Source organism: Sphaerodactylus townsendi, linkage group LG03 (assembly GCF_021028975.2).
Source record: "Sphaerodactylus townsendi isolate TG3544 linkage group LG03, MPM_Stown_v2.3, whole genome shotgun sequence".
In the NCBI taxonomy this organism is placed as follows: domain Eukaryota; kingdom Metazoa; phylum Chordata; class Lepidosauria; order Squamata; family Sphaerodactylidae; genus Sphaerodactylus; species Sphaerodactylus townsendi.
Window position 1 is genome coordinate 82,434,700 of NC_059427.1, and position 26,174 is coordinate 82,460,873.

The following is a 26,174-nucleotide window of genomic DNA, read 5'->3' on the forward strand; positions in this document are numbered from 1 at the left end:
AGCCAAGTTTTTCAGCCCTGTTTAAAGGCTGAGAAAAGCCCCCTTGGCTTATACGCGAGTCACCATTTTCTATACATCACAAGGAGGCTGGGGGCGGGGCTGGGACAACCTCCCTGCCGCTGGGAAGCTGCTCGTTGAGGGTGAAGGGGCTGGGCTGGGCTTCCTCAAACCCTGCAGAGGGAGCTCCTTATTTGTGCAGTGACATCAGGGGGAGTCACTGCCCAAATAAGGACTCCCTCTGCCTGTCGGCTAGCTGAGCTTTGTCAAACCCAGCTGACAGACAGAAGGAGCTCCTTATTTGGCCAGTGACTCCCCCTGATGTCACTGCACAAATAAGGAGCGCCCTCTGCCTCCCGGCTTCCCACCCTCAGCTTATACCCGAGTCAATAAGTTTTCCTAGGTTTGGGCCGTAAAATTAGGTGCCTCGGCTTATACCCGGGTCGGCTTATACACAAGTTTATACGGTATATGCCCCCAAACATCCTTGGACTGTTAATTTCCCTGACTAGCATCTATGAATCTCTGTTTCATTTATGCCCTGAGATAACTCTGAATCTGTATTTGTCAGATTTCAAACTCTCCTCCACCTTTCCAACAATCTTAGTGGTTTACACTGAGCAATGACTTCCTAAAAATGAAATTGTCGTCACTGCAACATGCAAAATAATTTGTGTTCCCCTTCTGTGTCTCACAGCCTCTCCTAGGAAACTCTTCACCACAAATGAGGAACACCTCCTAGTTAGTGATGTGTCGAAGGTCTGCTGTAAGATTTGAAACTATTTTCCTGGGTTGCCTAGTGTAGTTTTAAAACCTAATACACACACACACACCACTGATAAAATGTAGTGATTTTATTATTAAATCAAGCAGTAAGCAAGCATTACTTCTCTAGAAAGCAATCTCTTCCCAACAGACAAAGAGATAATCATAATCAAGGTGAAGTAAATTTTCAGGTTTTTAACTTTTGAATCCAAAGTTATTTTTAGTTTTGATGATCACGCATTTTCTATAATATGTTATGTTGTTCATTCCTAGCATATTTTATTCCCCAGCCAAATGAGAACATAAAAACAAAAACAAAGCCCTTTGTGTGTGGAACAGAGAAAATGCTTAGAAAGCTTTATTTCTGCTGCACCACTTGAATAATTAGATTACTAATGAAGTAACTCTGCTTTTGCAAGGGTATGAACTTAAAGTAAATATACATAATAGAAAAGAAGTAGAAATATTGGTCTAATGTCAGTGTAATGTTACCATTCACATAACCATGGTTACATAACTGGGAACACCCTATAAGTTCACTATATTTGCATATTTGGCACCAATCACTTTTTGCAACTGTGGCTAGAAAATAAATTGCAAACTGGTTTGGTTCCAGCTGAGATTAATAGAGCCACCTGTACAGGTAATGAGAACCATAATTTGCTCCAAAACTGAAAATGGAGAAGGGTGAATGTGCAAAGTTACACTATGCTGGCCTCCCCACAGTGAGGGTTAGGCAATTAAGGCATTTTCCTCACGGTCCAAATATGGGATGGGCAAGTGAAATATCCCAGTTTGTGCAAGATTTTGGCATGGTTCCTGGTCCTAAAACAGATCTGCTCTGGGGCTGCCCCATGATATGTCCCTTATCCCAGGATTTTCAAAAATCGCCCAATTGGAGGTTCTTTTTAGAAGTCCCAGGGTGAGCCTGCTAGGGCCTGATACCGTTCAAAAACCAATCAGGAGCAGATCCGGTTTATTTTTCCTGCCCAGCCACCTGATCTCCGCGTCTGACGTTCATTCAAGCTGCCTCTCTGAAACAACAGCCAATCAGAATGCGGGACACTGAGCATGCTTGCAGCTGCCACTCAAAACAACCGCAAATCAGAATGCGCAACACCAAGAATGCTCATTACCGTACTTTCTACATGTTTACAAAATGTGGCGGACACAGTATTTCAGTCAGTATTAATCCTGATTCCCAAAATCCTCTGAACTTTGGTCTTAATTAAGGTTTCAAAAGCTGCCATTTCACAGACAAGAGGAGATTACAATGTGCTTATGGCCTTGTGAGATACGCTTGAAGCTGCCTGTCAAAAACAACAGCCAATCAGAACGCAGGCATGAGAGACTTTCAGCTGCCACTCAAAAACAACAACAGCCAATCAGAATGTGGAACAATTTCAATGTGAATACAGAAGTCTCAGGCCCGTGCAAAAGAAACTGGAGTACTTCGTCCCAGTTTTTACTCAGTTCCTTCATGAAAACGGAAAGCCATGCGAAGGGAGAAACCGGGATAAAATCGACCCGGTATGTATGATCCCAGTTCTACCCCAGTGTAATTGTGGTGTGCGGAAAATGCCTAAGAATCATTAGGTCTATACCAGGCCATTTTGAAAGTGAGTTTTCCTGGGTTTAAATGCTGATGATAAAATAAAATAGTATTTTCTCATGGACCAATATGTGTCCCTATTTGATTGAAAGAAAACTGAACTTCTGGCTTTTAAATTACTCCTAACATGAATACAAATGAATACAAAACACTATCGGAAATTGCACAAAAGTCATTTTGCCTTTCTAGGCACAAGGCAACTGTCTTCTGCAGATCTAGTTGCTCAAGCACAGCTTTGCATATTCTCAGAGGAATTGTGTTCATCTTACACTTTCATCTTACGCTGTTTTTTTCTTTTCTAAAACCATTAGGCACTTATGATAAGAGGGCTCCCTTATCTTTTTAAACAGCATGTCAAAGATTGCATAGATTATTATCCATCACAATGTTGCATCTGTCAGCTGTATGCTCCAGAAAGCCTCTTCCTCCCAGTAATTGCCTCGGGTCCTGGATGCAGGATATCTGACTGCATGAAGACTCTTGTTCCTCCCTTTCCATATGGTGTGCATTATGTGAATCACCTAAAGAATCATGTGCTAAAAGATTATTTTTAACAAAAATCTAATCCCCCCCCCCTGATCTTTATTGTAATAAGAGCAGTTCCTTTTAATTATGAGCTTTGGAAAAACATAGTGAGGTAGATCTAATCAGCTTTTCCACACTTCAAAAGTGACCCCCCCCCAAAAAAAACTATGATAGGGTTTATAGGACACACATAGGCAAAAGCCACGAGATGTGGGGGCTGTAATAAGGATGAGATTTAATTGCAATAGATTGAAAAAGCTGGCTGGATCCAGCCCATGTCTCAGTGGGGCAGTGGCAAGAAAGATGTACCACTACAATGGGTGTTTTGATGGTGTGTGTGTGCAAAAAGCTACAGCCATTTATATAATTGAGAATGCCTTGTCCGTATAACAGCATGAGTTGACAGAGAAAGTCACAGATTGTCTCAGGGTACAGAACTGAAGCTGTTCTAAGCAATAACTAAGGGACAGTTCAAGCCAGGAATGCGAAGCCCCCAGTGGATCCCTCACCCTGAACTCCTGTTGCCTGCCACTGCCCCAAGTGGCTGCTGGGGACAAGGAATGAACTCACCAATGTCGTCAGTATGATGTCACTTCTGGAGAAAAATAGGAAGTGACAGAGAAGCACTAGGAAATGTTGGAAACTATAATTTTACCATAGAGTTTCAAGCGATTCCTGTAACTACTTCTGTTGCTTCTGGGTTTTCCTGAGAAATAATATACTCACGCTTACAACGCTAATCTCCCACCATATCCAAACCCCTAACCCTCCTGCCTGTTGGCTGCCTTGGCCTGGCAACTCTATTTCCAGTTGTCATGTAAGTGTGGCTCTTTTGGTTGATGGTAACAGTGAATGGGGCTGTCTGTGGGCCCTGAAAGTAGTACCTCTTTATTAGACAGTAGTGAATGAAAGTTAGAAATGGTAGGATGGAGATAGGCTGATGGTGATTTTGCTTGTTTATGTATTCATTGCATTCTTTTTATTTCACATGGTGTGTTTTCCTTTATATTGGATAAGTGTCAGTAATTGTTTCCAGCTCTTTTAAATTGAAAGCTGTTAATAAAAATAATTAATGACCGATTATGCACAAGATCTCTGCTGGGTGCCAAGAGTAAATGTCTGTTGTGGGAAAATTTCTTGCACAGACATAGTTCCCTGACCCCCGCTTTCACTCTCCATTTTTCCCACGGCAAGCAAGACCACGTGCAGCGCGACTTTAATGTCCTTCACGGTCAGAGCAGGGCAGATTTGCCAGTGAGCACATCTTTGCCTGCACATCTTTCCTCCACCCATGCCCAGCCTACCTAGCTTCACCCCTCCCACTCCCTCGCTGTCCTTTCACACCTTCCCTTTTGGCCCCCTCCCTGTTGCTGACTCCTACCCTTTAATCATGTTAAACGCTGGGGGGAGGGGGGGAGGGATGATCAGGAATCTGTAGAGGTTGGGAAAAGGCAGACTGCATTGTCCCTTTGCGGTTGGCGGGCTGCCATTACTCCCCAGTCCCTTCCTGCCATAGAAGAGAATCAGAGCTAGTCCTTGTGCTGAACAAAAAGTGATCCCTTGTTCAAACATTTTAATATGATTATATTGATATATCATTATAAACGTGGCGCACCAATGGAAAAATTATGCTTCTTTTTGTGAAAGGGAAGGCTTTCTGGTGCTTTTTCTCCATTGGCGACATGTCAAAATGGCAGATCCACTTGTCCTCTTTACCAGCTTGCCCTGCTGCAAAGAGGGTGAGAAACTGCAGGGGAAAGGAGCAGTGAGTAATAATAATCAGCAGGCCCCAAAACAAAGAAAATGCAGTGAATTCTGTTTGCGACCACGGCAAGCTCACCATGCATAATGGACCAGTGACATGTGTCTCCTAGTGTTCTAGGCATGCATGAGCACACTGATGTCTTGGTTAGGCACAAAGAAATGTCTCTCATATATGTATCATTGACATTCATTACAAAATGATGTAGTAAAAACATTGACACACACAGACACACACCCCTGTCCATATGGGAGTTGGGTTTGCTTCTTAAAGTGTCTGTTGCCTGTCTGGTACTTCATCTGTAAAGGAAGTGTGATGGCATTCCCTTATGGAGTGTTGTGAATGTAGCTCTGTTCCACACAAGCTCTATGCAGGAGTGTAAAATACAGAATAGTCGTACTTGCTCATGAGGGTTTATGAAGTTGTAAAAAAACTGTAAAACAACTTTCACTATATTTAGAGGGAACAGTAAAAGCAGATGAGCTTGAGTCCAGGAAAATGCATGGCAACTCCCCCACCCCCCGCCATTCAAAAATTTTAGAATAATTGTAGGCATGAAGGGAGAGTTTGTTATTTTTAACTCAATTTCTGTGGAGTACCTTGTTTTTAAGGCACTTTATAATTGTGCAGTAACCACCGGCAGTGGTTTATGCCTGTCCTTAGAAACCAGAATGGAGTAGCAACTCTGGCCTGTGTTTATGAGGTGCTTGGTTTTCAAGTAGGGATCCAAATAATCTTCCACTTGAACTATTTCTTTTCCTCCTCTGCATTTGCGCTATTTCCCCTTATGCTTTTAAAAGAGCTAATATCCTCTCTAAAGCCAGCAAGTCTAACTTCCCTGTTCCTATAGCTCAATGCCATTGCTTTTTTGCCTCACATCTTCGCAGCAATATTGATGATTTTCCACAACTTGAACAAGAGGTGCCCTTCTGGATCAGACAAGTGGTCTATCTAGAATTACTGGAGAGACAACAAGCAAACAAACCATAGAGGTTATACCTCATGTTGTTTCTAGCACCAATATAAATTTAAAGATTTACTGGCTTTGGACTAGAAATGTAAATACTCGGGGAGAAAAAACAAATGCTTGTGGGGGGAGGAAGTCCTCTGAGGACGTATTTGGCAGCACTGAAAGATAAGTGAGATATCTTATAAGGAGTTACTCTAAATATGTGGTATATGTAGTACAATCTATACCTTTAGATAATGATAATTATTGTGAATATTGTAGGCATATACAACATATTTTCAAAGATACATGTTCATTTCAAAGATACATATTGTCAAAGATACATGCTGGTGGGATTAGTGTGGGGCCACGCCAGTGGATTTGCCCTTCCCGGAGCACTTGCCCTGGCAGAGGAGCAAATCTGCTGGTGGGTGGTTGCCACATCCCTTGCCACCGCCCCTGGCATCGTGGGGGTGGGCCGAGTGAGGAGCTGACTAGCGTTTTCCTGCCAAATAGACCAGCTCCCAATTCTTGGGAGCCCAATGGAGGGCTTTCTTGCCTAATGGGAACAGCAGGACACTGTGCCTGCAGTACTGTGGCCAGGTGTACAGCTGTTTGGATGGGGCTGTATATGTGACTAACAGTTAATATGCTATAATGTACTTGATGATAAGGTGCTGTTGAAGAGTTCAGTTTTTTCAATGTTATAAAGTTTAACAATATCCAAATATGGTGTTAGTCCTATTATGGGAGACTTTCTATTCAATAAGTGACTTTTTTCTACATTTCTATTTTCTATTTCATTTTTCCTTACCTCTTTTGATTGAAGAAAGCCAAGGTACATGGGCTAAGGTTTGGAGCAGTTTGTAGTTATCTCTCTCAAATATTTCCTTTGGATTCCATTCTAATTCATTTGGATTCCATTCTAATATCAGTTGGTTCCAGAGTAATGGCTTGTGCAGTTGTGTAGAGTACTTTTAAGCTTATTCAGTCTGAGGATGTGGATAGGAGTTTTGAAAGATACCTACCAGTCTTTTCTGGTTGCTTAAATCTGCCAAGGGGGAAAGTGTCAGACAGGGTCCAAGAGATAGTAAATGCCTCCTTGAGAGCCAGAGTGGTCACCTCTGCCTTGAAACAGGAAGTGGTGAACTTATGCCTGAAGAAAACTACTCCAGATCCATGGACGTAGATAACTCTTGTCTGGTCTCTGGTGTGCCATTATTGAGCAAGGTAATTGAAAACTTTATGGTTGGTTAACTCCAAGGATTTTGGGGGGAAGTAGATTGTTGAGGTCCTTTCCAGTCTGGTTTCAGGCATGGCTTTGGGATTGAAACAGCCTTGGTCACCCTAGCACAGGGGTAGGGAACCTGCGGCTCTCCAGATGTTCAGGAACTACAATTCCCATCAGCCCCTACCAGCATGGCCAATTGTAGTTCCTGAACATCTGGAGAGCCGCAGGTTCCCTACCCCTGCCCTAGCAGAATACCTGTCCCAAGAGATGGATGCGGGGGTACAATCCTGTTGTTTTCTCTTGGACTTCTCAGCATCCTTTGATACCATCAGTCAAGGTATCCTTCTAGGTTAGGACTGGGTAGCACCATTCTGCAGTGGTTTCAGTCCTCTTTGGAAGGCAGGGTTTCAGATAGTCCTCCTTGGAAGGCAGGGTTTCTTGACCTGTGGCCTACAGAGTCCTGCAAGGTTCAGTTTTGTCCTTCATACTTTTAAAATCCATGTGAAGCTACTGGAAGGGGCATCCAAAGATTTGGGCTGGGGTTTAATTAATATGTGGATGATAGCTCTGTCCCGTATTTCCAGTGGATCTGGAACTGGGTACTAGTGCCTAGAGGCAGTATTGGGATGGTTGAAGGCTAACACGCTGAAACTTCATCCTAAGGAAATGGAAGTGCTGTTGGTGGGAGGAAGGATTGATCCAAAATTAAGATGTCTCTTTTTCTGGATGGGGTTGCGCTCCCTGTAAAGGAGCTGTTTCATTATTTGGATCCAGGTGTCCTTCTGGAAAACCAGATGGCAATGGTGGCCAGGAGCAGCCTTCACTAAGTTTTCTTGCCAAAAAATATATTATCACCATGGTGTCTAGCCTGCCATCTGAGGCTAGATTGGTGACAACCTGAGGAACATCATTCTCAATCATGGCAAAATGATGAAATTATGGGAAATTACGGAATTCCCTCTCTAGGGAGATTCACTGTCTCTTTCTCATTGTCCTCCACCAGTGGATGAAGACTTTGATTTGTCTGGCTTTCTTTCAGTAACTTCTACTGACCATTGTCATTTTATAGGATAGATAAATTAAACTTTTATGCTGTTGTCGAAGCAGCATAGTATAGGTTTGAGAAGAAGAAAAAAACAAGATAAATGACAGAGTTCCATGTCCCCTACTGGAGATTTTGTTCAGCCATTATGGCCAGTAGGCATTGATGGACTTGCCCTCCATGAATCTTTTGAATCTATCTGTGCTAGCTGCCATCACTACATTCCCTGACTGTGAATTCCACAATTGAATTGCTGATTGAGTGAGGAAGGAGTGTCTTTTGTGTGTCCTGAATCTGTTAGCTATCAACTTCTTTAGGTAAAACAGAATGTTGTGTTAAATGGACTACTGGTCTGACTCAGCAAGCTGCCTGTTATTCTTCATTCAGTATGACAACTTCTTCTTTTTTGCTTTGTTTTAAAGAAGAAAAACAAAGCAGAATATTTCAAAAAAGTTGAAAAACTGTTCCAGGGATGAAAGAAAGAAGAGGTAATTACATTATACAGACACCAGCCAACCAGCACAGCATGTCAGCTCTTGCTACAGCCACATAGAGCAAGTATCCCCTGAGCTCATTTCAGGAGTGAAGACTGTGTTTTTCAGTGAAATTCCATTTGAACACCTTGCCTATTTCTTAAATAAGAACATAAGAACATAAGAATAAGCCAGCTGGATCAGACCAAAGTCCATCTAGTCCAGCTCTCTGCTACTCGCAGTGGCCCACCAGGTGCCTTTGGGAGCTCACATGTAGGATGTGAACGCAATGGCCTTCTGCGGCTGTTGCTCCCGATCACCTGGTCTGTTAAGGCATTTGCAATCTAAGATCAAAGAGGATCAAGATTGGTAGCCATAAATCGACTTCTCCTCCATAAATCTGTCCAAGCCCCTTTTAAAGCTATCCAGGTTAGTGGCCATCACCACCTCCTGTGGCAGCATTATTCCAAACACCAATCACCGCTATGCGTGAAGAAGTGTTTCCTTTTATTAGTCCTAATTCTTCCCCAGCATTTTCAATGAATGCCCCCTGGTTCTAGTATTGTGAGAAAGAGAGAAAAATTTCTCTCTGTCAACATTTTCTACCCCATGCATAATTTTGTAGACTTCAATCATATCCCCCCCCTCAGCGCCTCCTCTCCAAACTAAAGGAGTCCCAAACGCTGCAGCCTCTCCTCATAAGGAAGGTGCTCCAGTCCCTCAATCATCCTTGTTGCCCTTCTCTGCACTTTTTCTATCTCCTCAATATCCTTTTTGAGATGTGGCGTGACCAGAACTGGACACAGTACTCAGAATCTTGATGCATACCACTGCTTTATATAAGGGCATGACAATCTTTGCAGTTTTATTATCAATTCCTTTTCTAATGATCCCCAGCATAGAGTTTGCCTTTTTCACAGCTGCCATGCATTGAGTTGACATTCCCATGGAACTATCAACTAAGACGCCTAAATCCCTTTCCTGGTCTGTGACTGATAGCACTGACCCCTGTAGCGTGTATGTGAAGTTTGGATTTTTTGCCTTTATGTGCATCACTTTACATTTTGCTACATTGAACTGCATTTGCCATTTCTGAGCCCACTCATCTAATTTATCAAGGTCCGCTTGGAGCTCTTCGCAATCCTTTGTGCATATGTGTATGCATTTTAAACTGGTTTGCTTGTAGGTAACTGCGGCATATGAAAACTAGGAATACCATGTGGGTATGATTTTTGGTTTTACTGTTCTCTTTCTTCCTCACCTTATCAGTTGACAGTTCACAGTTGGTGAGTGGACTTTGCTTGAACATTGACTGTGAACTTTGTTTTCTTCATGTGTGTTTGCTGAATAATGTTGAATGTATGCACAGGCTGTTGTGGACTGTACAGTAGTAATACTGATGAGCTGGAAAAAAAACTCTAAAAGGAGGGAATAGAGGGAAATGAGAGTTTATTGTCCTGTTGGGGCTGAGTAATGTGGATTAGGAAGTTAAACATGAATATGGGAATTCACATTCAAAGGGGGGGGTAGGTCACAGGAGGAAGAGAGCTAATGGTTCCTTTAAAGAGCTCTCTGAAGTGTTTGCCCATATGATAATTTATGACATTTAAAGTAATGATGGCAGGGTTAGCACCTGTTTATGGGGAACTGTCCTTATAGCCAAGCGCTGGAATGTGGAATGCTAACCTAGATTAAATGTAGAATTTTCAAGACGCCTGTGGTACTCAAGAAACAAATTGTGCATAAATTAACTGCTGCAGCCATATTCTTTGCTTGCAAGAAAAGATACATATCCATAGAGAATGGATAAGCATAGCTGATGCAAGTGGTTTGTCCTATCTCATGTTTTTAGACAAGAAATTGCTTGTGACAGTACTGCAATGATATGAAAAAGGGCCCTTAGCACTAAGAATCTAAAATGATGCAGGGGAAGGAAGGGTAGGTACATTCTAGAAGGAAGTATGATGGCTTCAGAGCACTTGAAGATGATTCAAAATGGAGGAACTGTCTTACACTTTCATAGTATAAGCATGATCTTGTGTTATTTTGGTTGCTCTTACTTGGCTTTTTTTTCACATTATGCTTTGGAACGTTGTGTAACATCTGTATTGTAACATCTGTTAATTGCACAGTCATTCAAGAAACCATTCCTTGTTGAATGCGTCAGGGACTATAATATTTTGGTTCCTGTTTTCCCACCTACTTTTGTTTGGCAGTTGTTATAAATTTATGCCAAAATCATGATTCTGAACACAATAAATATCTATGTTCATTTTGACAAATAGCCAGGCAAGGGTGATAGTAGGAGTTTAGTGTCTAAATATGCACAGGCCTGTTCTCATGGCAATCTAAGTCTTGTGTTTTGCAGTTCTGAATCAACCTTGGCTTTTGAAACCATTAGGACTCTAAGAAAGAAATGGTTGGGCTTTACTGATAGATTAGTACTGTGTGGATTCTTAGAAAATCTTCCCTTTGGTAGAAAGAGAGAATGTTTTCCTCTGATGTAATATAGAGTGCTGTGTGACCATTCTGAATCTGCTGTTTAACATTCACTTCAGACAATGCCTTGAAAATGTGATGATGGCGGTCAGCACATGGGTCAGGCATAAATCTGCCATGAAAACTGACTTTTTAGTGAAAGACTAAATGTAAGGAATATTTTGTTTCTGAGTAGATAATGCAAAATTACACCTTTTTGACAGTCTGGGGGCAGGTGTTCTTGATGGAAATTGGTCCATTACTCATTTTCTCCCATCATCCTCACCTATTTGTTTCTGCTGTAGTTTTGTTCCTGCTAAGTGCTTTGTTGAGCTCCATCATTTGATTGGCCAAGGCTTGTAAAGACTGCTATGAAGGGTTTTTTTCTCTGAGTTCTGTGCCAGCAGTATATAAGCAAAGTCACTGGCTGATCTCTCTCACGGAGGCAGGTTTAAGACAGAAAGGGAGGATCTAAACTAGAACCAAGGCCTGGGGGAGCTAAAAAGTCAGGGCTGGGGGAGCAGCTGCTTATCCATTGCTACCTTCTGGGCACATCCTGCTGAAAATAATATGAGTTTGACTTTGCTTGCAGTGAACTTTGAGCTAATCAGAAACGAGCCTTACAGATAGGACACTCAGGGAAATGCCTAACAGCCTGCTAATTAAATACTTGCTCCATCCATTGATTTTGTTTTCCCAAGTGCTGCCTTGTGCCATCTGTCTAAGGGGACAATCTGAGGTCTTGTATTATTTCCTTAATTATTTATGCAGGTCTGTTTTTGAAGCAGCTGGTACTTCGGACACAGCTGGAAGGTGTCTTGCTGATCTGACTTTCATGATTCGGCCTAGCCTGCCTTAGGTGGTAGTGGATGACAATGGTGGTAGGAATCCTGGTTCTTCAGTCTTCAAATAGTGTGTTTTATTACAGAGCCTTCGGATCAACATTTTAATTTGAACCTTTAATTATTCTTCCTTTTTGCTAAGTTGCTGGAATTTTGGACTCCAGTTTGTACACAGCCTGGAAAATCAGATGGAAATCTGGGGAGGGGGTTTCCTTTGGTAGTTTGGGTAGGCTAATTTTGCATCTTTCCTGGTGGCTGGCATAAGGAGTGCCATAGTAATAACTATGACATTGCTTTACATAGCAAACTCTTCATTTGAATGTTTGGGATCTAGTGAAAATTTCTAGTAGCGGCAGGCAGGGGGTCAATACGAACTTCAAATATATCTCCCTTTTTTTTCCTCCCAAGTCTTCAGTTTTGCAGTTTCTTCTAACAGCCAACCCTGTAGGGGTAAGGCAGAACGAATGAGGGCAAACAGTAGTTTATGGAGAGTTCTCTGATGCATTTCTTTTTTATTGGTAAAATAGGTGTCCCTTTTTATCCTGTCCATCTCCTTATTCTAAGCTGTTGAGAAACTGGAAATGTCAAATTGGTTATTGTGTTTTTGTAAACATTCTAATGAAAACCCTGAGACTTTTCTAGGCTACAAATTCATTAACACTGGTCTCAATACATCTATCAATACAGTTGAAATCAATCACACATTTATGTCTATGAGTGTGCACACATACAGTGTGTGGCACTGTTCCCCAATATGGTACCTGTAGGTACCATGGTGCTCACCAGTACTTCCCCTGGCAAGTGAGTTTTTCAGAAAGTGAATGGGGCCATTACAAGGCAGGGCGTCTTAATGACTGTCCTCATTCAAATGAAGAGGATGGAGGATCAGAAGGTCTGATAAACACCTGTCTTTTCCTTAGTCAAAGTATGGTTCTACTCTTCCTTTCTTGTTTTCCTTCTTCCCAGGAATTATGTGGAGGGAAATATTATATTTTGGCCCTCCTGGCATGGTAGCCATTTTGAGTCTGGTTCAGTCTCCTGCTGCAGCCATTTTGGGGTGCTCATCACCCCATCTCAAAATCTAAAGGTGCCCCCAAGTGCAAAAATGTTGGGAACACCTGGTTTATGGTTAGATACCTCTGGCTATAAATATCATGGCAGTGATTCACTTGCAGTTCTTGAAATGTTTAAACATTAAAAAAACAACAGTATTCATCCTGTTCCTTTCTCTGTTATATATTGTCAAATGTGGCTAATCAATATGCTTTCCTCTCTTCTACCCTGATCATATAGGGTCTGACTTGTTACTTTCTTATGCTTCACCCTGTTTTATTCAGCCCTTTCTCCAAGGAGATCAGGGCAGTGTACATGGTTCTTCATTTTTGCATTTTATCCTTGCAACAATCCTGTGTTCGATTTAGAGAGAGTGACTGATCCAAGAACCCCCCAGTGAGCTTTGTAGTAGAATGGTGATTTGAACTTGGGTCTCATCTCCTTACACTAACCCTTGAGTCATGCTGGCTCTATATATAGTTGCCATGAAGCAGGACAAGCTCAGCCACTGCTTCCCTCTGTTTTCCTTAACAAGAATTGTTTTGGCAAAATGAGCGATTCCATGAATTATCTAGCATGCTTCCATCTCAAGGTGACTTTCAAAGGAACCCAGTTTATATGTAACCATTTAACTATGACTTTGCTTCTGGCTACTTCTAAAATTATCTATGGTTTCAGAACTCCTGCCCAAAGGCATAAATCATGGTACAGGTGTGAACGTTTAAATATTTAAAAGAGGTGCAAGATCTGCTTGCTGAAAGCACATACCCTGTTTCTCTGAAAATAAGACATCCCCTGAGAATAAGATGTAGTAGAGGTTTTGCTGAAGTGCCAAATATAAAACATCCCCCAAAAGTAAGACGTAGCAAAGTTTTTGTTTGGAAGCATGCCCGTCGAACAGAACACCAGAGCATGCAGCTGTGGAGTGGAAAAATAAGACATCCCCTGAAAATAAGACATAGCGCATCTTTGGGAGCAAAAATATCTTATTTTCGGAGAAATACGGTATTGCTTTGAGTAATCTATTTAAATCCAAGGGCTTTTTCCTTTTCCAAATTAGCTATTGAAGCAGGCTGTTCTGTCCTTATCTGTTCCTTCTCTATCCCCCTTGAGAGAATGCTGGGATTTAGTATAAACTCTTGCAGCAGAAAAAAATACAGCATTTTCTCTTCTCTGCAGGTGATGTTGTGGATATCTATCAGCGAGAGTTCCTAGCACTAAGAGACCGCTTACATGCTGCAGAACAGGAGAGCCTTAAGCGGTCCAAGGAGCTGAACCTAGTTCTAGATGAAATAAAGCGTGCCATCTCTGAGAAGCAGGCCCTGCAGGACATAAACCGGACGTGGAGCAGCTTATCTGGTAAATCAAGCTGTAACAAGGATGAGCTCATGATACATGGAAGCGGTAGAGAAGTGCGCACATCCATTGTAGTACCTCAGACAGGACAGGCATTCTGTGTGTCCCAGGGGAGATTTATTGTAGGGATGTAGTGCTGAGCATATAAAGGTTTCTGGAAATGTTTATTTGCAGCGTGTGGGAAATACACCTTTCCCTTAAGGTACACCAGCTGTGTATTTTATGTGACTAGGATGGAAAACATTTCTAATCCACTGAAACACAATCTGAGCTTCCCAGCTGTTGCCAGAAGTATGTGGCACTTCAGTAAAAATAGCAGAGGCAGTGGGAGAAATAGCTGCCATAGGGACATTGTCAGGGGAAAATGGCTGTCATGTGTTTGAGTAAATTTGAATTTCTCACCCACACAATGACCATTCAGGCTTTAATGCAGTCATCTCCAGAATTTCATAACAAAAAAGGTATGGAAAATGGTGCTCCTGCACTGAAAACTCTTCCCGCACACCCCCAGGCTCAGTCATGTTGGGAGCTGAAAGCAATGTGTTGCCCCAGCTGCCGCAGTGCCCTCTACAAGTGGTGACTTGCCACCTCAGGGGGGTTGCATCTGGATCATGCTTGGGTTTTTTTTCCTGAACATTTTGTTTTTATAAAGATCCCCAACTGTGTGATAGGTAGGCATGCAGAATCCCATGAGAAATGAACATTTCATGTTTTGAAATGAATTATAACAATTTTTCACTTCATACTACTAGATTTTGCATGCCAAATAATACTCATTACATTGAACCACACATAGTGGAAGTTTCAAAAGCCATCTCCCAGAATGGCACAGATTTAGTAAGTAATTCTACAAAGTTAGGACCATGATAACCAAGTGCCAGGATAGGACCTAGTGCAAAAATGCTGGGTACAAATTCTTAGCTATGGGTTTGATTTCCTGTTCTCAGAAGATTTTGAGGGAGGGCATGCTCATCCATCATGAGCCTTAAGTAATTCCAGCTGCATTTAATGGGATTAGTGGGTGCAAGTGAAGAAGACTGGACTGATTAACCTAAATTAAGTGATAATCTGGACTGGCCAGATGGTACTGTGAAGTGGTGGATATGTCTCTCAAACCTTACACTCTCCCTCCATTATGTTCTTGGAAAAAAGGTTTCACTTCCCCTTTTTCAGATGAAACAAAATTAAAACTGTGGAATATCACTAATAAGAATGTGCTGCATCTCCCTACCATCTTTCATCATTTGCCACATTTGCTGTCAAAGGAGAACAGCCTGCAGCCTGCTGTACATGTTGGTCAGGGGCGCACTGGCGGTAAGTGGCGTGGCTTATACCTCTTTTAGTCCTTTCCCTTCCTGGCTAATCCATGTTTACCTTTTCCCAGTCTCAATCGGATTATCAAGACAGGCAAGGATGTTAATTTCATTGTTTGATGCATTGTGATCTTAGGATCAGTAAACTGAGTTGGGTTTACATGTTAAATCTGCTAGGTTGAGGACACTTTCAGTTGGCCCTTGAGGAGCCCTTATCATGGAGGTGATCAGTTGTATGAACTGGGGCCGTAACAGTGCCAGTGTTTCCTTTTGTATTGGTGTGGAAAACCAATCTTATGGCAGGGAAAAGCTTCCATCAGGAGCAACTTAAAAGTGACCTCAGTCTGACAGCTGTAATGTTTACATTGGCCCTAGAAAACAACTTGCTATTTCATCCCCAGGACATGTCCATGAAGGAGTTTCTGATTCTCCTGTGCATCTGCATGTTTGCACTAAAGAGGAAATGCAGAAGGAAGATCTTGGAAACAGTGTAGAACAAGCTTTGCTCTTTTTGCTTGCATGTGTTCTGTCATCAGCTCAGCTTACAGTTCTGCTGTGTGGTGCAGAGGATCTGCACAGGATGAGTATCTGTGATGTGCATCTATGGTGATTACAAGCACTAAAAATGTCCCCAGAGAGGCACTTTCTCAAGGATTCACTGCCAATGCTACCTGATAGTAAAAGAGTGCACGGCTACATTATTTTTAGGGTCTGCCTCATTGTTTGTCAGTCAGAATAAATTTCATCTTCAGAGGATCTGCTGCTGATTCTCTAAAATCTTAACCTAGCATGAAAGGTGTAGGACAGATTGTTCTTCAGTTAGGAACAATGTAGAGTTGAATATCCCTGTGCCAACATCAGTTTTGTGATCACTACAGTGATCAGTACTCTACAGCTGTCCATGATGAATCTACTGGTTTGTTTTCTTCCATACTTGGAGAATTGTACTGAAAACATAAAGAATGACATTCTTAGGAAAGAGTATTAGATGCTTTTTGGTTGTCAACATCATTTCCGCTATGCTTTTATTTTGTTCCTATACAGTCTCCGTAGTGATGGGAATCCCCAGTGTCAAACGGGAGGTTCATTCCTACCTTACAGATACCCTAAACTCTTTGATCTCAGAGCTCAACCAGCAGGAAAAAGAAGATTCCGTCATTGTGGTTCTGATTGCTGAGGTAAAATGATCTTTTCACCTCTATATCCAGCTTCGATAAATCTGCATTGCTTTATTGTGTGTTTGAGAGGGATTTGGTATGGATCCAGGAGGCTGTGTGTAGTCAAAAAGCAGCATGAAGTGTCTCTGCATGGCAATAGGCCAACTTCTCTTTTGGTACAGAGAGGTAAATCCAACCTTGGGCTGCTGTCCGACAAGGATCATCAGGCACATCGCCCCTGTGGGGCCCAGCAGGTTGTATCCAAAGTGAAACAATGCTTGGGTGCACTCAACTGTGGAGGGTCAATACGTTAGCAGAAGGCTGAGTGGCTGTTGCCAAGATGGCAGTTGTGTACACCTCTTTAATTTAAATTGCATTCAGCTTGTTGACCTTTGGTCTTACAGAATGTTAGGCAGCTGTTGACTGAATTGTTTTAAAAAGAAGCCTGGCACAAATTGGCATGTCCTCACAGGCTTATATGCATTTGCTGCCACCACCTGCTCGGCACCCCAAGAATGGCTTGGCTTAAACTCAGGGCTATCCATTTTTCTACTCTAATACCCCTCATCCAAACAAGCTCTTGAATTCTAGATTAAAATGTCAATTAATTTATGACAGTTGCATTTTATCTTGAGAGTTTCATGGCTTTCCCCCTCTCCGTGGCACCCCTTCTTTGGCTTTTTTATTGTGGGCCTGAAGCTTTCTTTCTTTCTAAAAATCCTTTGAGGAGGAAAAGAGCCTTCAGTGATATGTTATTGCTGAGAGATTTTTGACTCTGCATTTTTGGGGAACTCCTTGCAGCTAATCAGAAGAAAGGCATTTTACAGACCTAATGTCTGCTGCTCATGAAACAACAATCATTTGCTTAGCAGAAGGCTGCTTCACATGTTTGGGGAGTTTTGCAAGGAAAAGTATGTTTGCAATAAAGTATGAAAAGCATAATAAGTCATGCTGTGTCATTTAATGCATAGGTTAGGAAGCTGCTGCATGCATCAACCTCTTACTGTAGAGAAGACACTCTACAGTAAGATTGCCCTTTGCATTAATGCCGATGTGCTTGCTATGATGTGAAGGTCAAATTCAGTTGAAAAGGGGATATGTTAAGCAGTCCTTAGGGGGCCTGATTGGTGTGACTGAGTTCAGGCAAGGCATTTAATGTTTCTGTTTTCTATTATAACCTATCTCTGAATCTTTTATGAGAATTATAAAGAGATAGTTCACTGTAAATAGTTTGTGTGTATATTTTTCAGATATTATATGGATAACTGAGTTTTCTTTGCCAATTTTCTTGTTTCTTTTTTGAGAAAAACTATTGTTCTACCTTCCCTTTAAATGAAATAGATCAATAAAAATTTTCTTTTTTTCAAAGTATGTTACTGAAGACTTTAGATGTGGAGACAAATAGTCCCAGCTAGAACAATTTTGGTATAATATCCCAGGAACTTCTAACAATATATATCATGATATACTATCCATAGAAGGAAAATAAATAGTATTAATGTGATACCATTCTTAATTCAAACTGCTCCCCCCTTTTAAAGTCTGGTCTACACATTACCTGATCTGCATGATGAGACATTGTTGTGTATTTATTTTAGTACATTTTAATGCCTCTGTTCCTGCAAGATGGTGTATGTAGATTTTTCCTCATCCATTATATCCGCAGTGTAACCCTATGACAGTGGTGGCGAACCTATGGCATACTTGCCCCGTGCCAGAGGGTGGCAATTTCAGAGCCCTCTCTGTCGACGCGTGCAATGCAGTACAGGGGAGTTACCGTCATGGGGGGGGGGGGGGGCAATTCCCATCCCAGCACATCTAGGCTGGCCTGGGCCACTGGCCATAACGTGTGCGCACTGCGACGAGCAGGGAAGACTAGGATGGCGGGCCTGGTGCCTGTGCCTGAGGGGGGGGGCAGAGGAGATGGAGATGCTAGAGCAGTGCAGAGCAGCACGTGGGACTTGCTGGAGGCTAAAGCAGGCTGACCCCTGTTTGAGGGGGTGGGGCGGAGGCAGAGGAGTGGGCAGAGGCATTGGAGCAGTGCAGGGCAGAGCTGCAGGTGCAGGCTGGCTGCTGCTGCTCGAGGGGTTGAACAAACAAAATGTTCCTTTCCAAACACCTGGGAAACACTCAGACCCAAGTTTTTTGCCGATTGCCTGGGCAGATCAAGCCTACGGAGGAGTAACTGAGATGCATTTAGGATTTTTTAAAAAACACACCAAGGTCTTTGCTAGAACTGCTTTTATTTTTCTGTTCCTGTTGCATTTTTGTGGGAAGTCAAGTGCTGTGATGACATGTGAAGGAAAAAACGCAGATCAGATGGCTGCTCCACCATCTTTCCTGAAGTTATCCCACCCCTCGCTTAGGATTCTTGCTTAGAATTGCCTTCCTTGACTGCCTTTTTACTTCTATTTTGTGGTGGGGGGTTATTGGGTTTCGGAAAGCGAAAATTTTACTTCCCTCTCCCCTCACACCCCTCCCCCTTCCCCCACCAGGCCCCCAGTGTGATAATAGTGTAGTTAATTCAGGAAGATTATTAGCATTAAACCTAAGACCTAGTTTTGGGGAAGCAAAACCCCACTGTTAAACCCCACTGATATTCATGGGAAGAACTAAAGCACGATCCTTTACCTGGGAGTAAGCTCAGTTGCTGGCAATGAGGCTTGCTTCTGAGTTAACCCTCCTAGGGTCGTGATTCACCCATTCAAAGCATTGCCGGTTGCTTCGAATCACAGCCACTGTCTACCATCAAGCTTACTCCCGAGTAACGCACACCTCGGAGCCACCTGTTTATTCTAAACCAAAACTTCAGTATTCGGGTTAAATTGCTGTGTTGGCACTTTGTGATAAATAAGTGGGTTTTGGGTTGCAGCTTAGGCACTCAGTCTCTAACAGGTTCACCATCACTGCCCTATGTGGTCGATGGGACTGAGTGACTGGCCCAGGGCCACATAGTGGATCTTGTGACAATCAAGGATTTAGGTGCAGTCTAACACTAACTCTAGCTCACATTGTCCTTTGATGACTCTGTGTCTCTCACCATAACAATATCAACAATATATCTAATTTTCAACCCAGCAAATTTGAGGATACTTAAAGCCAGATATTTCATGCATAAATGTTTTTAAAATCCCCAAATGATAAAAGGAACACCTGTAGTTTTGAGAAATGGATGCCCTCATTAGCCAATGCTGAACAGCTAGAACAATTCTGCCAATAATTCACACTTCGTTTGAAAGTTACCATGTTAGTGAAAAGCAGGGAGAGCAGCCAGGGACCTTTCCTGGGTTGTATGGGGGGACTCAGTGGAGTCCTCCCTGGCAACAACTAGCATATACATCTTTGCATGATAGGCTACTTGCTACTGTTCAACAGCAGCCGCTCCTCAAAAACGAGTGGGCTGTAGTGGTTAGAGTTTCAGACTAGGATCTGGGATACCCAGGTTTGAATTCCCTCTCTGCTGTGGAAACTAACAAGGTGACCTTGGGTCTCACACATAGTCTAAGACTAACTCACCTCATGGATTTGTTTTGAAGTTTAAATGGAGGAGAGGAGAATAGTATAAGCTGCTTTGGGTCTCCATTGGAAAGAAAGGAGGGGCATAAATGAAGAAAATAAATAATAACAATAGCTTAAGATTGGTGGGCCTGACCTGGGTGACCCAGGTCAAATTTCAGAAGTCAAGCAGGGTTGGTCCTGGCTAGTATTTGGCTGGGACACCATCAAGGAAAATACCTTGGTCATTATGCAGAGAAAGGCAGTGGCAAACCTCCTCTGTTAGTCTCTTGCCTTAAAAACCCTACTGGGTTGTCCTAAGTCATCTGCAACTTGATGACACTTTACTGATACACCCATGATGGGTAACAAACGAAAGGCTGGTTATAATGAAATGTCAATCATAAACTTATTCACCAGTAATCAAATAAGCCATGTTGTTCAGAGTTCTGGAGTGCCTAAAGACACAAGATATATAGGAACTGAAATAGTCCAAAGTGCTATGATATTGAAAAGCCTGGGAAGCAAGAATGTATATTTATAATATAAAAATAGTTGTCCTAGAGCAAAAAGGAAAAAAGGGTTGTACTATGAAGCAGTTTTAAGCTGTGGAGGATATTTCTGAGGGGTATGACAAAGCTACAGCATTCTAAAACAGGATTTAAAAATGCAGAATATTGACTAGCCTTTGTCAAGATATGATAATAATCTAGATGACTGCCATAGTAATATTACTAGAGATTACTTTTTTGAGATGCAGAGTGTATGTGCTAATGTGTTTTTTCAACCAGGGTGTGGCTGTTATTTCACACAGTTTATTTTTCCTTTTCAGACAGATCCACAGTACACAACAGGAGTGGCAGAAAATATAAAAAACCAGTAAGCCATTTTCTTCTGTAATGTCAAATTCATTGTAGGACAGATACTTTGGTTTTCTTTTAATGGAAAAACAAAATATTTTGTTTTAATGTTGAATTTTAGAATACAGGACTTGTTATGAAAGCTAAGGTTTATGCATCAAACTTTCATCCAGACTAACCTCAGTTTCTTCCTTGCCTGTTAAATATGACTGTGAGGCTGCATCAACCATTAAACCAATTATGGCATCCATTTATTTTCCCCTCTGTTTCATTGGCTTGTCAGGGACTGATTATTTAGAGCAGCTGAATGTTCTTCTGTGGCATGTGGTTTGTACTTATGCTGCTGGTAGACTGTGTGGCAGATACTGCCGACTTAGATTTACAATATCCAGCCGTCTGCTCACAGCATGGAAAGGGGCGGTAATTAGGCAGCGCTGACCTCAGTCCAGATTAAAGTCAAATACAGGCTTCTGGGTTTATTCCCATTCTGGCTGACATCAACATCCCCTCCCAGAACGACTTTACAACTTTAGGTCTCTCTCCATCCCACCCCAGTTCTACAGCTCTGATTTCTCCAGAGCTCCATGTGAGCTTAACTGTTAATTTCTATTGTGGAGCTTTGCAGTGTCAGGGTTTTCTCATCAATCAGTTGCTCTGCGTTCCCCCGCTCTTACGGATTTGGAAAGGAGACTCTTGTGGGTTGTTTTTAATTATTTGCAAGCTTGTAAGAGACAGCGGGCAAGAATTAGCAGCATCAGAGCTCTGAGGACAGAAGATTTAGAAGATAATGGTAATGTTAGAAGCCCGACCCATCTTCATTACTGCTCCTGCATTCTGCATGCTGCCTATTAATAGCATCCGCTAAGATCAAGACTTGGAAAAAGGATGGTGTGACCTAATAGCTCAAATTCTGCAGCCCCCACTGTACAGGTGATGAGAAATGGCTTCTTTAATAGCTGAAGTGGGGACTATTGTGTTTTGAGTGCAGAGAAGGAGTTCAGAGCTTGTGTTTAGTCATGTGAAGTCAAGCAGTTCTCCATGTTGCCTTTTGGCCCTTGGCAACAAGGCACAGTTAACAGAAGATAATGTGTGTTATTGTGTAATAGACCTTGATAAAATCAGCAGACATTGTCTAAGTGCCCCGGCCAAGTGCCACCCCTTTTCTTCATCCAATTTAGTGACTTGATTTCCCCCCACCAAAACTGCATTCTTTATCTCTTAAATTGAATAGGCAGAAATGTAAGGGGAGAAGTGTGTGTGTGAAAAGTACAGGAAGTAGAGATGTACAATCCTTAGCTGACATATTTTTGAGGAAAAAGTAGTTGCTTCTGTGTAAAACGGAACTGTGTTCACAGTTCAAATATTGCAGAAAGAAGATTAATTTAATAGCAGATAAGGTTGTCAACAGGAAATCATGTTTTTATTTTTTTTTAATGAGGTTGAACACAGACAGCAGTTATTTTTGTTCCTGAATAACTGTTGTTTTTTGGTAAGCACTTGAATTAGAGGGGTAAGGTTGACTACAGGGCTAAGGATGACATTGTCTGTAATCAAACTCTGTCAACAAGTATACTGTTCAGATACTTTAAAATCATGTCATAGGAAAGAGCACTGTGATTATATGTACATACACGTGAAAGATAAAAATTACAGGTTAATTGTTTTGGACCAAAGTCCTTCATTAGGAACAACTCAAGTGGCACAAAATAATGAGCAAACATTTCAGTTCAACAAAACACTTGTTTGGCCTTTGGATTAAACAAAAACAGGGATGGAAGAGAGTGATGTTGATGGATAAAGTGAAAAATATAGTTAAACAAAATGAAACTCTTGTGATAATGATGGATAGCCCTTAAATGCAGTAATCCCCGACATGGCATCCAGTTGTTGCTTTCTTGGTGTTGATTTGCTTCTCCTTCCCCAAAGTAAAGATCCAGTCTTGGCTTTCCTGTACCTCATGGGAGTGGTTCAGAACAATCCAGGAAGTTTTTAGTGTCTGTTTGGAGCACCCATTCAGGAACAGGTGACTGTATCATAGGAAGATGCTTAGGCTCAATAAGAATAGGAAACCCTACTTTAATATGTCCAAGAAAACAGAATATTGAAGTTGGTCTGACATGACAGAAGAAACTAGCACAGTAAGCAAACCAAAAGATATGTGCTTTAAGGAGTAGTAATAGCAAAGACACTGACAGAATCTCTGTAAGACAGTATTGGATTAATGAACTGCTTCCTTTGCAAAACAAAACAAAACCAACAACCCAACTTGCCCTCTTTCAATATGTGTGTGTGTGTATAGACAACTAGAAGCAATTTAATAGGGAAGTTAAATTGATTAGCTGCCATGCTTTTTGGCAAGTTAAACCTAGAAATTTTTAAGGGAGCAGGTACACTACATGGCAAAAACTAATAGGTAGTTTTTAAAAAAATAGCCCCAACATGCACATCAGAGAGTACTGCCCACTATATCCAGCCAATCTGCCTGGTGGTGGTGGTGATTGGGATTTTTTTTTCAACCAGAAATATTGTGATTTGTCAGAACCCACATATTGAGTCATCTCAAAGAAACTTATGCTTCTCAAAACCTTGCTCCCCAGCTTTCTGAATCAGTTTAAATCCATTACTCCATGGCCTACTCTCAGTAGTGGAGCTACGAGGGGGTGGGGGCACGTTGCACCGGATGCATGCCTGAGGGGGATGTGGAAAATCACCCTGACCCCTTTCTCTCCATGGCATCCCTGCACCCCTTTGCATGCCCCTCCACCTACCTTAGTTCCCACCCTTTGCATGCCCCTCCACCTACCTTAGTTCCCACCAGGGCCCTCTTCAGGCTGCTCTTCAGCCTGAACTTTTTCAGGCTGAAGAGCAGCCTGAAGAGGGCCCTGGTGGGAACTACACTACCCAGGAGACCTTGTGAGCCCCAAGGTGTCCTGGGTAGTGTAGTTCCCACCAAGGCTTTTTTCAGCCTGAACTGAACAGGCCTGAACTTTTTTAGCTGAACTTTTTCAGTCTGAACTAAGGTAAATGGGAGGGCTGGGGGGCTGGGGCCGGGGCCAGGGTGGTGGTGGTGGTGTTGGAAAACATAGAATCTGCCCTGGGCACAGTTTGGCCCAGCGTCGCCTCTGCCTAGTCTTTCTTCCTGCTCCCTTGCCATGCTTTCAAGCTGAATCAGATATTGTTCTCCTTAGGAATCTTAGTTCCTCAGTGTTACTCATATCACTTATGTTATTTAGTTTGTCCCTGAAATGTTATAATATGATGGAATAGTATCAACTAGAAAACAGAGCTAATTTTATATTCAGATCTATTTTGCACATGAGAACATTTGGTGTGTAATCCACAAAGAAGAACATTTTTAAAAGTCTTCCTTGAGCATCTTTCAAAGGCAATGCATACAGAAAGAAATACAGGGCCTATTGAAAAATCTATCTTCAACTGCTTTGAGAATATTAACAGGGAGGCATTTGGGAAATAGGAACAAATGCCCCCGCTGATGTCGTTCTGTTTAAAACCAAATCTGAAAGTGCACTTGCTCCTCTGGAGCCTCTGTCCAATTCTTTTAGTGTTGTCTGGCCCTGTGGTATACTGTGATTTTAAACTATTAAACATTTGTGTTTGATTGCATTTTCCTTTTTAAGACAATTGGCTACCTCTGTGTTTTCTCTTTTTTAGGTTCCCCAACGAAATACATTCTGGTCTTTTAGAAGTCATTTCCCCTTCTCCACATTTTTATCCAGACTTTTCACGTCTTCGAGAATCTTTCGGTGACCCCAAGGAGAGAGTCAGGTAATATTTGAGGACATGACTAGTTTTTTATACCATTCTGAATTTTTGTTTTGTTTCATGAGCTTTAAACTTAGAAGGAAACAAAAATATGTGGGGAAAAAGTGACTTCTTGTTGGCTTTCTGTAGTTTAAATAACCGTCCTGTGTTTAATGTATTGTCGAAGGTTTTCATGGCCAGATTCAACTGGTTGTTGTGGGTTTTCCAGGGTTTGTGGCCATGGTCTGGTAGATCTTGTTCCTAATGTTTCGCCTGCATCTGTGGCTGGCATCTTCAGAGGTGTATCATGGAGAGACGCAGTGTGTAACAGACTTCCCTCTGTGAAGCCCAGAAAACCCACAACAACCATCCTGTATTTCTTTGTCTCTTAAAAAAATGCACATTCTACTTGAGGAAATCATTTACATTTTGGGGAATTCTTTATTTCTTTAATGTATTTATTTGCTGCTTTTTCTGAAGTGATTAAGACAGTGTCAAATAATATACATAAACGTGCAATAAAATATTCCAAGGATGTCCTTTTCTGTTTTATTTCTGCTGTGAGTAGTGTACATCTTAAAGCATGGATACCCAGTGATTCAGGCCACATGTGGCTGTTTGACATGCTATCCATGACTCTTCCATAGTGTAGTACCCTTCTCATGTTCCAGAAAAGTGAGCAAGATCATTGCACAGTAGGTCATGTGGTTGACAGATGGTTCCTACTTTGAAACAACTGAAGGATGGGTATGCTGAGCTATGCACATCATTCTTGGGATGGAAGTAAAGGTCTTGTCCTCTACAACTGTCCTATCTTCTTCCTCTGGGGGGAAGGAGCCTGTCATCTGGTTGTGGCCCACCCACCCCGGGAGGAGGAGGGGGTCCAGCATCTGGTCATGGCCCACCCACCCAAGGGAGGGAGGAGACTCAGCATTTGGTCATGGCCCACACACCCTGGGAGGAGAAAGGGAGAGGGGGTCCAGCATCTGGTCATGGCCTATCCACTCTGTGGGGGAAGGGAGAGAGGGGTGTTGGCCCCACCCCACCCCACCCTACCCTACCCCACCCTTCCCTACAGCCTCTGGGTTCTCATCTCAGCATTGGGGAAACTGCTAGGCAGACAGCAAACTCGCTGCAGTGAAAAGAGAGCAGAACCACCACAACAGCTACCCAGGAAAAGAGCAAGGTGACCATTATTTTTTGAAGGGGTGTATTTCCTGTACTCCACAGTCATCTCATCCTCCTGTGAGCACCTTGTCAATCTCACTCTCTCAGCCAGCCTGCTATGCCTCACACTGAGGAGAAAGGGGGAAGGTTGAGGGGGAAGCCCTTTCACTTACTCCAGATACACAAGGGCTCTCTAAAGTCCAGCAATGGTGGGGAGAGACTATCCTGCCTGTGCAGAAGTATTCCAGTCATTTAAACTGTTATAGTTATATACAAGAGTAATAGTTATATCTTATATTATTCTTTTTGAGTGCTTGGTGGGTTGTCCTGCAGTA

At 42.2% G+C, this 26,174-nt stretch overlaps 1 protein-coding gene across 3 annotated transcripts in view; it reads left to right on the top strand.

Annotated features, from left to right (window-relative positions):
* The window catches only part of MGAT4B (alpha-1,3-mannosyl-glycoprotein 4-beta-N-acetylglucosaminyltransferase B), a 95,861-nt gene that overhangs the window by 49,153 nt on the left and 20,534 nt on the right, over positions 1–26,174 (top strand). For all 3 annotated transcript variants that reach the window (XR_007243940.1, XM_048489841.1, XM_048489840.1), the window contains exons 2-6: positions 13,909–14,088; positions 15,259–15,399; positions 16,443–16,576; positions 20,883–20,929; positions 24,583–24,696. Coding sequence is in view for 2 of the 3 variants with exons in the window: in XM_048489841.1 (XP_048345798.1) it covers positions 13,909–14,088; positions 15,259–15,399; positions 16,443–16,576; positions 20,883–20,929; positions 24,583–24,696 (616 nt within the window). In the remaining variant the exon portion in view is untranslated. The remainder of the gene's footprint in view (positions 1–13,908; positions 14,089–15,258; positions 15,400–16,442; positions 16,577–20,882; positions 20,930–24,582; positions 24,697–26,174) is intronic.